Source organism: Meriones unguiculatus, chromosome 12 (genome assembly GCF_030254825.1).
Source record: "Meriones unguiculatus strain TT.TT164.6M chromosome 12, Bangor_MerUng_6.1, whole genome shotgun sequence".
In the NCBI taxonomy this organism is placed as follows: Eukaryota; Metazoa; Chordata; class Mammalia; order Rodentia; family Muridae; genus Meriones; species Meriones unguiculatus.
In genome coordinates this window covers 92,118,677-92,133,650 of record NC_083360.1, presented here as the reverse complement: position 1 = coordinate 92,133,650, position 14,974 = coordinate 92,118,677, and the positions used below count along the sequence as shown (strand labels likewise).

The 14,974-nt window shown below is 36.9% G+C and overlaps 1 protein-coding gene across 7 annotated transcripts in view; it reads left to right on the top strand.

Annotated features, from left to right (window-relative positions):
- Ccdc88a (coiled-coil domain containing 88A) overlaps positions 1-14,974 on the top strand; it is a 124,833-nt gene that overhangs the window by 46,354 nt on the left and 63,505 nt on the right. For all 7 annotated transcript variants that reach the window (XM_021651679.2, XM_021651681.2, XM_021651676.2 and 4 more), the window contains exons 5-8: positions 2,774-2,832; positions 8,849-8,932; positions 9,682-9,822; positions 13,898-14,070. In XM_021651679.2, the coding sequence (XP_021507354.1) occupies positions 2,774-2,832; positions 8,849-8,932; positions 9,682-9,822; positions 13,898-14,070 (457 nt within the window). The remainder of the gene's footprint in view (positions 1-2,773; positions 2,833-8,848; positions 8,933-9,681; positions 9,823-13,897; positions 14,071-14,974) is intronic.

Here is a 14,974-nt window from a genome sequence, read left to right as displayed (position 1 = left end):
CTTCTGGTCCCTTCTGGACATCTGTCTGTGGCAAAGTCCCTTACTTCCTTTCTAACTTTTCCTTCCTTAGCTAGCAGGAAGTCCAGCCCTATTTTCTCTCCTGCGCAGGGATTGCTTTATTGACAGATCAGGGACAATTGAGCAGTGTTTGTTTACACAACATTGAGATAGGAGATTCTCAGAAAAAGGATTGCAAACAGATATGCGGGTACAGAAACCAGCATTTGAATTACACAGTAACTTTATGCCTGCATCTTCCCCTGTTAGTCTAATAAAAGGCTCTTTCTTTTAGAATAATAGACTATGTAATAATAACAATTATGAAAATTATTAGGTAAGATATACATTTGTATTTTTGGCACCCTTGGATAAATTATTCTACTATCTAGCAATTTCTGTTATCCTAAGCAATTAAACTGTAACTATCTAATCTTCAACCCCATCAGAGACTTAAGAAGGAATAAATATTACTTAAATATGTAAAAAGTACAGACAAGCAGCTTTCAAAAGTATAGAAATTATAACAGCCTGAACAGTCCCCCAAAATTTCTCTATAACATTGGAGCATCATCTTTAGGCTTCTGGCTCAGAGTATTTGACAGACTTTTCTAAGAAGCGGAAGGTTTGAAGGACTGGCCTACCTAGTCTCTGCAAAGTTGGACAGTCAGTTCTTCTGCATCGACTTTGTCCAATTGGGACAGTGTTCTGTCTGTAACTGACGGAAGGGCATTTTCTCAGCCCGTGGCCAGCCTGCCACACACGAAGCCTTTGATGCCCTTTGAAGTAGAATGGGGGTGTGGCCAGGAGCAGACCTGTCTCAGTCTCAAAAAAGCCTAGGTTTTAATAAAATCTTTAAAGGCCATCTCTGAGGATTTTGAAGACCATCCATCTAAGAAACATTTTTGTAATTGACTAAACTAGTACCTAACATTACCATGAGTTTCATTCTGACTGCTAATATGCATTTCTTAATTATCCTAAACAGTTGGTAATATCAGCTTTCAAAAGGATGAGAATTTAAACATTGGAGTTTTAAGAATTACATAGGTGCAATACCTTACCATGTTGTAACAAAATAGAATCTTAAATCTGTATTAACATGTAAAAATGAAAGATTTTTGGCTTATTAATGTTCTTTGGTCTAAAAGTGGATTCAGTAATCTACCCTTTTCCTTATCATTCCTGAAAGTTACTCTTTTAAAATAACAAACATCTATTATCTATAGAATTACCAAAACCACCCCCTCTTAGGAATGGGGTGTGGTTTTCTTAATCAGCAAGTTGCTTCTTGCTGATTTGGTTTATAGTTTTCCTTGGGGTTGGGGGAGGCAAGGAAATTGGGATGTTGTCAAGTCTTAAGAAAGGTAGCTATAACTTTTGCTGTCCAGTCTCTGAATGTAGAGAACTCTCGGAGCTTAACTGAAGTCCTGACTGGAACAGCTGTGATGCTGGACAATCTAAATAGTGGTTTTGAAGTTGTCCCTGGTGCAGATTTTTGAGGAAGCAGTTATTGAGGCCATCTGTGAGCATGGATCACTTGAATTACTTGTCTTGTCCTTTTTAGTGTCTCGTCCTCTTGCTCTGCAAAATATTTAACTTTCAAAGGTATTATGCATCTTGTATTAATATATGTAGTAATATATTTTTCATATGTGCACTGAGCACAGTGCAGTTAAAGGTGATTCTCTGCTCTGTGTTCGAGCAGGTAAGGAACCAAATAATAATACAAATTTTTATCTATGCCATTTAAAAGAACGGCATGATAAGTCCTGAGGATGTTGTGGCCAGTGGTTGATTGGCCATGCACAGCTGAAGTCCTGGCTGGAGACATTTTCATGACCCAGTCAGTCTCAGGGCCGTTCCTCTGCGCATGCATCAGCAAATTATGATCCCTGTCCTGTGTGGTCTTTTTGATTTCTTTCCTGTTGTCTGCACCAAAGATCTTCAGGAGGTCTTTCCATTTTGTAGCTTTTCTTGCTGAGTTTTCTGTCCTGGTCCCTCCTGGGCATCTGCCTATTGCTGAATCCCCTACTTCCTCCGTGGCTGAATATTTTAAGACAATCTTAATTGAATGCTGCTGACAAGAGTTGTTCTACAGTTTTGTTCTGGACTGATAACTTTTATTCAGTTTTTTTTTACATAGATTTATTTATTTTCTTAAAATTTATTATTATGAAATAGGATCTCACACTATTGCTCCAGGTTATCCTGGAGCTCATTGTGTAGTCCAGGCTAGCTCGTAGAGCTCTCCTACTTAAGTCTCCTAAATGCTGGGATTACATGTGTGAACTACCACACCAGCTTATTTTATTAGATTAACTGTGATGATGAATTTAGGGTCCTTATATCCTTAGGAACCTGTGCAGTGAGAAGTATATTTAAATTATATAGGTAGATGAATTCTAATATTTGTATTTTAGTAAGAAAATAATAAGGAGGAAGAAAGCCTTTAGCAGCCACTCTGGAATGCCTTTACTTTGGCATAATCTAGAAGGCTGGTGTAGTACAGTCTATGGGAAAGAAGCAGCTGCAGTTAGTACACTGAGCTTAACACTTATTTATCTGCACTGTTAAAAGAGATATCCTTGCGCTGCTTTCTGCTATCACAACTTTGTACACACAAAAGCCACATGTTTAAATTCCACCATTTTTGTTTACGAAATTCATGTTTTTATCAAGTTGTGAATGAACATTGCCTGCAGAATTGATTGTTCCAGTGTATGACTGAGCTGAGCAAAGCTAAATGCTGTACTTACTGGTGTTTTTATTTCAGAACAAGGCACAGAAGAAGTTAAAAAGTTGCTTTTACTCTTACTTGGTTGTGCAGTTCAGGTAAGTTAAAATATTTCTTCATATTTTCATTCTTATAAACTGTTCTTAAGGCTTTCATTTTCTGAAAGACATAAGTATATCACTTCATAAAGAAATTATGTTGAACATTTATTTTATTTAAAAAATTAGAGCATAATGTTATGTTTTAAAAAGCTTTAATAATGACTGATATCTTTATACTTCTTTAGAGACATCTCCCATACATTTGTTTTGGTTTGCTTGTGTAAGTTTATGATTTAGGAAAAGAAAAGTGGCATCAGCAGTTAAGAGAGGATTTGGGGCTGGAGCAGTGGGTTCAGAGCACTGGCTTACCTTCCACGAGTACCCAGGTTTGATCTCGGCACCAGCATGGTAGCTCGTAGTTGTCTGCAATTCCATTCTCATGGAATCTAACATCCTCTTCTGGCAGGCACACCCATGGTACACAGACATACATGTAAGCAAACTCTCTCACATAAAAATAAATAAATCTTAGAGAATTTGTGGGAAGTGGTGATTGTGTATGTACATGACTGTACATGTATATGAATGTGGGCATGTGAAGACCAGAGGTCAGTATCAGGTGACTTTTCAGTCACCTCATTTGTTAAGATAGGGTGTCTCACTGAGCCTGGAACTCTGATTCAGCTATACTTGCTGGCCAGCAGGTCCCAGGGATCCTCCTGTCTCTGCCTCCCAGCATTGGAATTACAGGTCCACGCAAATGCACTGAGCTTTTTGTCTGGGTGCTGGGGATCTGAGCCCAGGTCCTTCTGCATGCTCAGCAAACACTTTCTTTGGTCTTACCACTCCTTTATAGATGTTTGTAGCAATGATTGCCAGGTACTATGTTTCATGTAGATTGTCGTACAGTGTTTTTCTCAAATAAGATTAGTGTTTGGGTAGAGATTTATTTTAGAGATTGGATACTTGTGAGTTTAGTGTGCTGCTTTAGTAATTACAGTAGGAGTCTATGTATCTACAACAAATTGAGAGTCACTTTAGATTTAGGTCTATTTACTAGTAGGCTAAAGAATACTGGCCTGACTTCCACATCTACTATACTAGGTTTTCCATTTAATTAAAGAAAAAAACTCTGTGTGTATGTGTACATGAATGTGTTTGTATGAACGCATGAACGTGCTGTGACACACTTGTGGAATTGAGACAACAGCCTTGCTGAGACAGTATCTCTAGTTGTTTATTTTTTATCTGCTTTGTTTTCTTTTTAGTTTCTGGGAGTTCTGTCTAGGCCACCAGTCTTTGTAAGAGCGCTAGGTTTCTGGTACATACTACCACACCCCAGGGCTCCTGTATCACACTTGTATGGCAGGTGCTTTACCCATTGTGCCATCTCTGAAGCCCACTGCTTTTTTAAAGAATGAATTATTTCACTGTACAGTTAGCCTAGTTCTTCCTCTGCACTGGCTATTTTGAAATGCTCAGTTAACTGTTGTCCACCATGGTCCTGCTGTACTATATATGACATTAGAAGTTATCATCCTGTCCATCTATCTGTGCACTTGTATCAGCTAGCAGTCTCCTGTTCTAATCCAACTCACTATCTTCCTCCTTTTTCTTCCCCACTTTGAGACAAGGTATCTGTGTGTAGCCTTGGCTGGACACGCTTCGTAGACCAGGCTGGCCTCGAACTTACTGAGATGCGCCTGGCTCTGCTTCCCCATCTTCCTCTTCTTAACATATTTCTAGCTAAGAGGAACTAACCACTGTGGGTGCCCTGCTCGTATATAAATTAAGTCACTGCATTTCTTTAATATATTATATGTGATTGTTTATTTAACAACCAATTAAATATTAAGATAAATATGTTGCTGCTGCTATTCTAATTTGGGTATCAGGTCTTTAGTTGAAAACATTATCCTTACTCATTTATAGCTACTATATATTGATTGTTACACTAATCAATATAACACAGTAATTGTATAAATGGTGAGCTTCTCAAGGTAGTGTTGGTGAAGAAACAGTGACTGTCAGGGCTTACAAAAGAGAATGTATATTTCTTTTCTAAACTATACCAGAAAACCATAAGACTATTGAATTGGGGTACTCTGAATATTAATTTTTACCATTCATAATAACTACCATTTTATGTTCTGATTGGCTAAAGAACTATTCATAAGTCAGTAATTATAGAAGTGTTAAATTAAGAAGTTGGGATTACTGTTCCTGAAAAGCTAGTTTACATATGCTGTGCATACACAGAAAGTTAATTCACAGTTGTTCATTTTTAATTTTTTTTGTATAAAATTCTGTTATTTCTCCTTTAAAAAGGAATATCATCTGTTTCCTTATGGAAGTACACATCATTGCTCTCTTTATATAATACTCAGTTATTTTTTAAGTGAATACCTTTAATAACAATGAACTGTGAAATTTTTCTACAACAGTAGATTTACAATATCTCTGAAAGATAGGTTTGTAAGGTAATACATATTTATTTATTTACTTATTACAATTTATTCACTTTGTATCTCAGCTGTAGCCCCCTCCCTCATCTTCTCCTAGTCCCTCTTCTCTCCCTATACCCCTTCCCTAGTCCACTGATAGGGGAGGTCCTCCTCCCCTTCTATCTGACCCTAACCTATCAGGTCTCATCAGGGCTGGCTGCATTATCTTCCTTCCTCTGTGCCTGGTAAGGCTGCACCCCCCACGGGGAGGTGATGAAAAAGCCAGCCAATGAGTTCATGACAGGGACAGCCCCTGCCTCCCTTACTAGGGAATCCACTTGGAAACTGAACAGACTATGGGCTTCCTCTGAATAGGAGGTGTAGGTCCTCTCCATGCAAGGTCCTTGGTTGGAGTATCTGTCTCTGCAGGCTCCCCTGGGCTTAGGTTTTTGGCTCCGTTGTTTTCCTTGTGCAATTCCTGTCCCCTCTAGGTCTTTCTATCTCCCTCTTCTTCCATAAGGTTTCCTGCACTCTACCCAAAGTTTGGCTGTGAGTCTCAGGGTCTGTTTCAATACCCTAGTGGGTAGAGTGTTTAAGAGGCCCCCTGTGGAAGGCTCCTGTCCTGTTCCTTGTCTTCCCCTACTTCTGTTGGCCCTTCTGGGTGAGGTTTCAGCCTCCTCCATAGGGTCCTCTTTGTTGTTTAGCTTGTTTAGGAATATGGATTTTAGTATGTTTATCCTATATTATATGCCTAATATCCACTTATAAGTAAGTATATACCATGTGTGTCTTTCTGCTTCTGAGTTACCTTACTCAGGATGATCTTTTCTGGTTCCCACCGTTTGCCTGCAGATTTCATGATTACCTTGTTTTTAATAGTTGAGTAGTATTCCATTGTGTAAACGTACCATAATTTCTGTATCCATTCTTCAGTTGAGGGACATCTAGTTGTTTCCAGATTCTGGCTCTTATGAATAACATTGCTATGAACATAGTTGAGCAAATATCCTTGCTGTATGGTTTACCGTCTTTCAGATATATACCCAGGAGTGGTATAGTTGGATTTTGAATAGCACTATTCCTAATTGTCTGAGAAAGCGCCAGATCAATTTCCAAAGTGGTTGTACAAAGTTACATTGCCACCAGCCAGCAATGGAGGAGGGTTCCCCTTTTTCCACATCTTCTCCAGCGTACGTCATCCCTTGAATTTTTGATCTTAGCCATTCTGATTGGGTGTAAGGTGGAGTCTCAGGGTCATTTTGATTTGCATTTCCCTGATGACGAAAGACTTTGAGCATTTCTTTAAGTGTTTCTCTGCCATTTGATTATTCCTCTACTCAGAATTCTCTGTTTAGCTCTGTACCCCCATTTTTTAAAAATTATTTTTATTAATTACAGTCTATTCAGTTTGTATCTCCCCTGTACCTCCCTCCCTCATCCTCTCCCAGTCCCATCCTCCCTCTTCCCCATCCATGTCCTTCTCCCAGTCCACTGATAAGGGAGGTCCTCCTCCCCTTCCCTCAGCTCCTAGTCTATCAGGTCTCATCAGGAGTGCCTGCATTGTCTTCTTTGGTGGCCTGGTAAGGCTGCTCCCTCCTCAGGAGGAGGTGATCAAAGAGCAGGCCAATCCATTCATGTCAGAGATGGTCTCTGTTGAGATTACTATGGAGGCCACTTGGATACTGAACTGCCATAGGCTACCTCCGTGCAGGAGTTCCAGGTCATCTCCATGAGTGGGTCCTTGGCTGGAGTATCAGTTTCAGAAAAGACCCCTGTGCCCAGACTTTTAGGATCTGTCGCTGTCATTGTGGAGCTCCTGTCCTCTCCAGGTCTTACTATCTCCCACTTCTTTCATAAGATTCCCTGCACTCTGCCCAAAGTTTGCTATAAGTTTCCACATCTGCCTTGATACCATGCAGGGTAGAGCCTTTCAGAGGCCTTCTGTGGTAGGCTCCTGTCCTGTTCCCTGTTTTCTCCCTCCTCCGATGTCCATCCTTTTTGCCTTTCTGAATAGGGATTGGGCATCTTAGCCAGAGTCTTCCTTCCTGATTAGCTTTTTTAAGTGTAGAGATTTTAGTATATTTATCCTATATTATATGTCTAATATCCACTTATGAGTGAGTATATACCCTGTGTGTCTTGCTGCTTCTGTGTACCCCATTTTTTAATTAGATTACTTGGTCTGTTGGTGTTTAACTTCTTGTGTTCATTATATATTCTGGATATTAGCCCTCTGTCAGATGTAGGGTTGGTGAAGATCTTTTTCCCGTCTGTAGGTTGTCGTTTTGTTCTGATGACAGTGTTTTTTGCTTTACAGAAGTTTCAGTTTCATGAAGTCCCATTTATTGGTTGTTGATCTTAGAGCCTCAACAGTTGTTCTTACAAGGCCTGATTAATATTTACCAGTTCAAAAAAGATTAGTGTTTTAAAGCCTATTGATCTCTATTTCATTCCCTCAAAACTCTTCGATTCCTACTCAAAACTAGGAATTGTGCTTTCCTGGGTAATTTACTTTTAAACATTTTTATGTCATAGCAATAGTTTAATTTTTACTGGGATGTAGAACTCTGGGTGAAAGTAGGGAGTATGTTCAAAAGATTGTATAATGAAGAAATAGAGCATTAGAAACTTAACTAGCTTGAATCAGAGCTTTGTAAGTTTCTTAATGATCAAAGAACTAGTTTTTATTCTTGAGGTCTTATTGTCTTCTCTGGCTCTGTAATTGGCCTGGGAGATGAGCCTTAGCTGGGCACAAGGCAATGCTGTCTATTTTGTATGCACCTCTCATTTGGTAGCTGCAAGAATACACTTGTATTAGCAGTTGAATTGCAATATAAGAGATGTAGACAGAAGTCGAGGTGATATTTGTTGTTATTTAATCTTTATTGGGAAAAGATTAGGTTTACATTTTATGTTTTTAGTTGAAATAAACTTTTTAACAGTGGACAGTAAGGAATTGCTGCCTCATTCCTATTTGGTTTCATGTGTATTTATACACAGTGTTAAATTTTACCCTTGTTACTTTATTATAGTAGAAACAAACCAAGTATTTATTGTATTACATTATAAATGTTGACCTGGATCATCAAAGTTAGTTTATTTTATTAATATTGATAGGATGAATATGAGAGAATAAATTGTAAGCTTGAAGTAAAACTTGCCTAATTTTTTCCCCCTGAGAAGAAAGGCAGTGTTGTTTGGTGACAGTCAGGGACTGACTGAGCCTTTTGGCAATATTCCGAATCCTGCCACTGACTCACTGTGGTTTTTGGCAAGTAACTTGTTCTCTCTGAAACAAGTTCTTGATTCTTTACTTCTCTGTTTGTAAAGTTAGCATAATAATATCCTGACCTCAGATGCGTTGTGTAATATGTTTCTACTTTAGAACTTTCCAGCATAAAATAGTGTAGATTTCTGTTCCTGGCTCTTAAATGTTTCAAAATCGTTGTATCTTTATTAGGTAACTATATCTGAGAGGCTGTTTAAATGTAAAACAAAACCCTCACTGTGCTGTTCAGATATCATAAAGCTTGTTGCATACATATATGTGTGTGTGTACATACATATGTAGCATTGTAAGGACAATACAGAGTCTGAATGGTTCTCTCCCTTCCCCCCATTTATTTCAGTGTCAGAAAAAGGAAGAATTTATTGAAAAGATTCAAGGTTTAGATTTTGATACAAAAGCAGCAGTTGCCGCACATATTCAAGAGGTAACTACCTTTTTTTACATTAATGCACTTTTTATGCAGTTTACAGTGTGTTTTTTAATATTATCTCCCCAAGTACTTAGTTACAGGATAAATAAGAACAATTAAAGATCAAATATAAATTAATCTTTTATATTAATTTTTAGAGATAGATAATTTTATAAGTGATTTATTGTATATATGGCACAGTGCTCACTATGCATTTATTCTCACTTTTGTCTGTGAGGTTATGAGAATGTTGAGGAATGAAGTTTGTGTCTTTATTAGGTAGCACAGAATGAATGATGGGGGTAAAAATAAAAAGCTTAGTCTTTATTTTCTCTTAAATGGATGATCATTTTTATTGAGCATTCATATAAAAACAAATCTGAGTCAAAATATACTGTGTCAGATTTTTTTACTGTGTCAAATTATTGATATTAATGTAATTTATCAAAATTAATTTTAACAGCTGCCAGTTTCATAAGCCATAAATCTTATATTGTTTTCTAGAATTAGGTTATATATTAAATTTTGTATGTTGGGGGAGAATTTTAAAATTGCAAAAATTGGTAATGTTTAAAATATTCCATATACCATCTTTTCTTAGTTAACTTAAAAATCCAGATGAAAATTTGTTTTAATTTAGTTAAAATATTCAGTTTGTCATCATTAACTTTATCTGCTTTTGTAGTAAAGCTAATGTTGTACTAAAATGAAATCAATATATAAATACTAACCATTCTTTTTTTAATTTTGTTGTCTCTCTGAAGGTAACTCATAATCAGGAAAATGTGTTTGATCTGCAATGGATGGAGGTGACAGATATATCTCCAGAAGATATAGAACCACTCTTAAAAAATATGGCATCACATCTAAGAAGACTGATAGATGAGAGAGATGAACATTCAGAGGTAGTAAGCTTCTTTCAATTTATAATGGAAGTTTGCTTTCTTTAAAAAAGTAACTTTCCAGAATTGATTCCCTGTTTCTTAGGATTAGGTAATAAACGATAGTCATCCTTTGGTATCTGTGAGGTATGTTGGCTGTAGGACCTTCTTAAGATACTAAAATCTATCTTAGCACTCAGGAGGCCCAAAAAAGCAGATCTCTGAGTTCAGGGCTAGCTTGATCTAAAAAATGTGTTCCAGGACAGCCAGGGATACACAGAGAAACCCTATCTTAAAAAGCTTAAATAGAAAAGAAGGAAGGAGAGAAAGAGAAAAAAAAAGAGAAAGAAAGAAAGAAAGAAAGAAAGAAAGAAAGAAAGAAAGAAAGAAAAGAATGAAAAAGAAACTACAACCATGAATCCTCAAAGTCTCTCGTGGAAAAAAAAAAAGAAAAAAGAAAAGGTATACCAGGCATAGGGTGCAAGCATGCAGGAAGCAGAGGAGGCAGACCTCTGTGAGTTCAAGGCCAGCTTGGTCTACAAGGATAGTTCCAGGAAAGCCAAAGCTACACAAAGAAACCCTGTCTCAAAAAACAAAAACAAACAAACAAAAGGTATGGTGTTCACATATAATCCTACAAATATCTTGTATGTGTTAAATCATCTTTTAATTACCTATAATAATGATTATTATGTAAAGAATACACAGATAGTTGTTATGCTGTACATTACTTAGGGAGCGGTGACAAGAAAAAGTCTGTGCCGTATAAACACAGGAGTTTTTCTGTCTTATTCCATCCACACTTCGTTTAGTTTGCTGATGTGAAACTACTCTGCCTTTCTTTTGTTGTTGTTATTATTGTGTTTGTATGTGTATTTGTGAGTAACACAGCAATTAGAAAGGAAATAAAACAGCCTCCGATTTCTAAAAAAGCAAATTATAGTTAGTTTTTTTCTTTCTTTTATTATTATTCTGATTTTATTCCTGTGTATTTTTCAAGTCACTGCCATTACTTTGGCAATAGTGCAGAAGTGTGAAACTGGATATATAGTTGATGTAAGTGGAAAACTCATTGCCATGAAACCCAAGAATTTACCAAATTTCTTGGTTGTATTCCCCATCTGATCCTACGTTGGTTGGGGAAGTCACAGGCACTTAGGGAGTCAGTACCAAACAACCCTTTTAGTCTTGTTCTTTAAAATTATTATAAAAGATCTCATGTACCCCAGGTTGATCTGCAAGTTAGTATGTATCTAAGGTTGAAGATGTTTGTGTAGGAATCAAATGTTTGTTAAATATTATCTCCTAGGTATTGTAACTAAAATCAGGAAATGTTAACAAAATTAAAGATAATGAAGACAACAGAAAAATGAACAAAAGAAGTTGACTCTGTAGAACCTTTGCCCACTCTTAGAGCATTCGTCCACTATGGAGGATAATGGCATTGTCCAAAAAGACAAGGGACTTGAGATGCTTCTGGGTGGGAGGACAGTCGCGTGTCATTTACCTTCAAAAGTAACAGGGAAGGAATTTTGTGTCTTTTTTTTATAGAAGAAGCTGTGTGCATACCTTTGAAGAACAAGGAGGAAAATATAAGAACGATACTGAAAATACCAAAATGAGGAATGTTTTTAGTGGAAAATGTGTAATAATGAAGCAGCTAACTAGGTGATTAGTTAGAGAAGAGTAATTTGTTGAGAAGCAATAACAGCAGTTTTCTGTTTGAAGCATAAACAGAGGAAAGGAAATAATTTACAAAGTTTTTCTGGGGCAGTTTGCCCCAAAATATAATTAAGTAAAAGGATCACTGCATAGTATGGAGAGCTTCAGTGAAAACAGGTCGTAAGATCTAGTACCAAGTAATACTTTGTTTTTGTCTTCAAGTTCTGTCACTTTAGAACTGGAACCTAGAAGTTAGACATGATGGTATACACCGGTAATCTCAGAGCTACAGAGTTAGAAGCAGGAAGTTCAGGAGTTCAAAGCCAGCCTTGACTACAGACCAAGTTTCAGACCAACCTGGCCTACATAAAACCCTGCCTGAATACAAACAAAGAAGAAAACCAGAAAAAAAATGGCTATAGTCAGACATGAATTATATTTTGTGAAAATGTATAAAAAGCAAATTTATGTCAGTATTTATACAAAACACATTTAAAATGCATACATCAACTTGAAATTTAGTTGATATTGCACCCATCATTGGTTGTATGACCTTGGTTTACATTAGTCTGTATAGGCCTCAGTTTCTTTAGTCTAAAGTAGGTAGACCTTTATTGAAAATCATAGTGTTGGATGAGATGAAAGTGTAAGTCACTGTCAGACAATAAAAATGAAAGTTTAAAATTAAACATGTAAAAGTACACTTAAGAAGGCTGACTGTAGTTTCAGACCGAGTAAGAACTCTACAGTAGTTAAAAAATAATCTCTTACATTGGCCAAAGGAGGCAATTGAGTGATAAAAAGATTCATTCAAGGGTAGGCATCATCACGTAAGAGCAGTGATAGTAAAAGAAGCATACTACAAAAGAGCTGGTTTCTTCACTAAAGAGACTTGACTCTGTTGACTAAGCCCAGGATGTGGAGCTATAGAGAGACAGAGGACTGGATTGGTGCTCTCTCAAGTTCATGAAAGTGGTGGCTGCAAACGGGAAGGCTGAGATGCTGAAATACTTCCCAAGGATGAAGAAATGAATTCTGGTGGATGGTCACAACAAAACAAAACAATGGAGTTAGAGAAATGGCTCAGTATTCAAGAGGACTTGTTGCTCTTGTGGAAGACTCTGTTTTGAATCTCATCACCCATATGGTGGTTCACACCATCCATAAATCCAAGCTCCAAGGATCCAATGCCATGTTCTGACTTCCATGGGCACTAGGCATGCATATGGTACACATACGTTCAAGCAAAACACATAAAATTAAATGAACAAATGTTTAAAAAAATTAAGTAAAAATTAGGGAAGTTAGCTATGTAATGGTCTCAAAGTAGTAATGCCACCCAATCTATCTGGGTGGACAGTTAAAATGGCTTTGCAACACAGGTCCATTTGCCTGAGAAAGTTTAAAGTAAAACAAACAAATGGTTTAGAATAAAATAATTTACCAGAAAAGAAAAGAAAAATTAGAAGAATGGAGCAACATGGTTGTACAAAATATAGATTGGCTACGTACTTACTGCATAAAGTAGAGATTTAGGAAAATGAAAAGATCTGTGCCCCACTGAGGGTCTGGAAAAAGGAAAAGCTTTTGAGATGAGAAGTAATATAGAACAGGGAACACAAGGTACAAAATGAACAGCTAGTGTGTAGTCTCAGCGTTACTGTTACCTAGTTGTGTAAGCATGTAATCTTCGTGCCTCAGTCATCTGCCCTTCAGAAAAAAAGAGATTAACACACCTCTGACAAGGTCTTATGGTCTGCTGTTTGCTTTCACTAAGATTACAAAGTTGTAAAACAATATTGTCTAATTCAGCAGTGATGTCAAGATCATGTTCCCAGACTGTCCAGTATCATAACAACTAAAGACTTAAAGCAGCTCATGTGACTAAAGAACTGAATTTTGAGCTGTTTAAATTTTTATTAAATAACCACTTGTGCCACTGGCTGTCATAATTGGATAGCTAGACAAATCATTCTCTGGTTTTCTTTCCTGTGTCGACATGTCTTTTATGCCATTCCAACAGTTGTTATCTAATTATTTTGTCATAACTGATTTATATGAAAAAATATGGGGAGAGAAAAAAAAGCATTAATGTATTTTAATGTTATTTGTGAAGTAACTCATACATGAACTGTTGAATAAAACTTAAAATGACAGCCAATTTGACAAAGTTAAAATGATGTTTTTGTTACTGTTGTTATCTTGTTTATTTTGGAGATAGGGACTCACCATGTAGCCCTGGCTGACCCATAACTCACTAGGTAGACCAGGCTAGTCTCAAACTCAAATTGATCTACCTGAAACTGTTTCTGTCTCCCAAGTGCTGGGATAAAGGGTTTGCACCACCACACCTGGCAAAGTTGATTAGGACTGCTGTGTGTAGGTTACTGATGTTTAGAACCCTAAAACTGATTCTGTTGACCCCTTTAATTCTCAGACTATTGTAGAACTCTCTGAAGAGCGAGATGGGCTTCATTTTCTACCCCATGCCTCTTCATCTGCACAGTCACCCTGTGGTTCCCCGGGCATGAAGAGAACAGAAAGTAGACAGCATCTCTCGGTAGAGCTGGCTGACGCCAAGGCTAAGATCCGAAGACTTCGGCAGGAATTGTAAGTCTTTGCTTCTCAACATTCATTGAGATAATGTGTTCACAGAGATAACCTGAGCCGTAGGTTAAGTTTGACAACAGCCCATGTGCCCTCTGTTGTTAACCTAAGTCAGGTTTTTTATCAGTGTTTGTCAAAATGAGAAAAATTAGCCTATAATCCCAATACTCAAGAAATATAAGCAGGAGAATACATCATTCATGGGCATCCTCAGACACAAAGTAAGTCAGAGCTTAGCTTAGGCTATGTGAAACCCTGTGTCAATAATAATAGGAATAATGACAAGGTTGTTTTCAAAGACTGAATTGTTGGCATAAAATATTACAAAAATAATTTTATATGTATCATCTACATTAAGTCATTGAAATGCCAGTCATCTACTTAGTAAAATATTCAGAATTTATTAGCACTGATAAAATTTTACTTACTTAGTTATCAAAGCTTATTGCAGAAAATCCAGTATAAATTTCACATATTTAGTCTTGGGTGAAGCACAAGTAAAAGCATGACCATCTTTGCTGAAGATTTTGAATTTTGTTTTTTAAAGAGAACAAAGTATTTTTGATTTATGGCTTTTCTCTTTTTTAAATTCGTTTTCTTGGAAATTGAGCTTTAGAATGTATGTTTTTAAATTTAAATACACAGTTTAGTAATTACATTTGTTTATTGATTATTTAAGTAACTTAAAAGTGAATTGGATATGCAAGGTAGAAAAAGCATTAAATAGTCTGTAGGAAAATTTGAAAACAAAAAATAGAGCTTTCATTTGTGGATGTCTGCATTATTATGTGTCTATTGAAGTGGACACGCCCAGGGTATTCTATAAACAGCTGCGCCAGGAAAATCAGGGAAGAGATTGCTGTTATTAGTCTGACTGGCAGCTAATGGAAAGCCCAAACAGTGAACA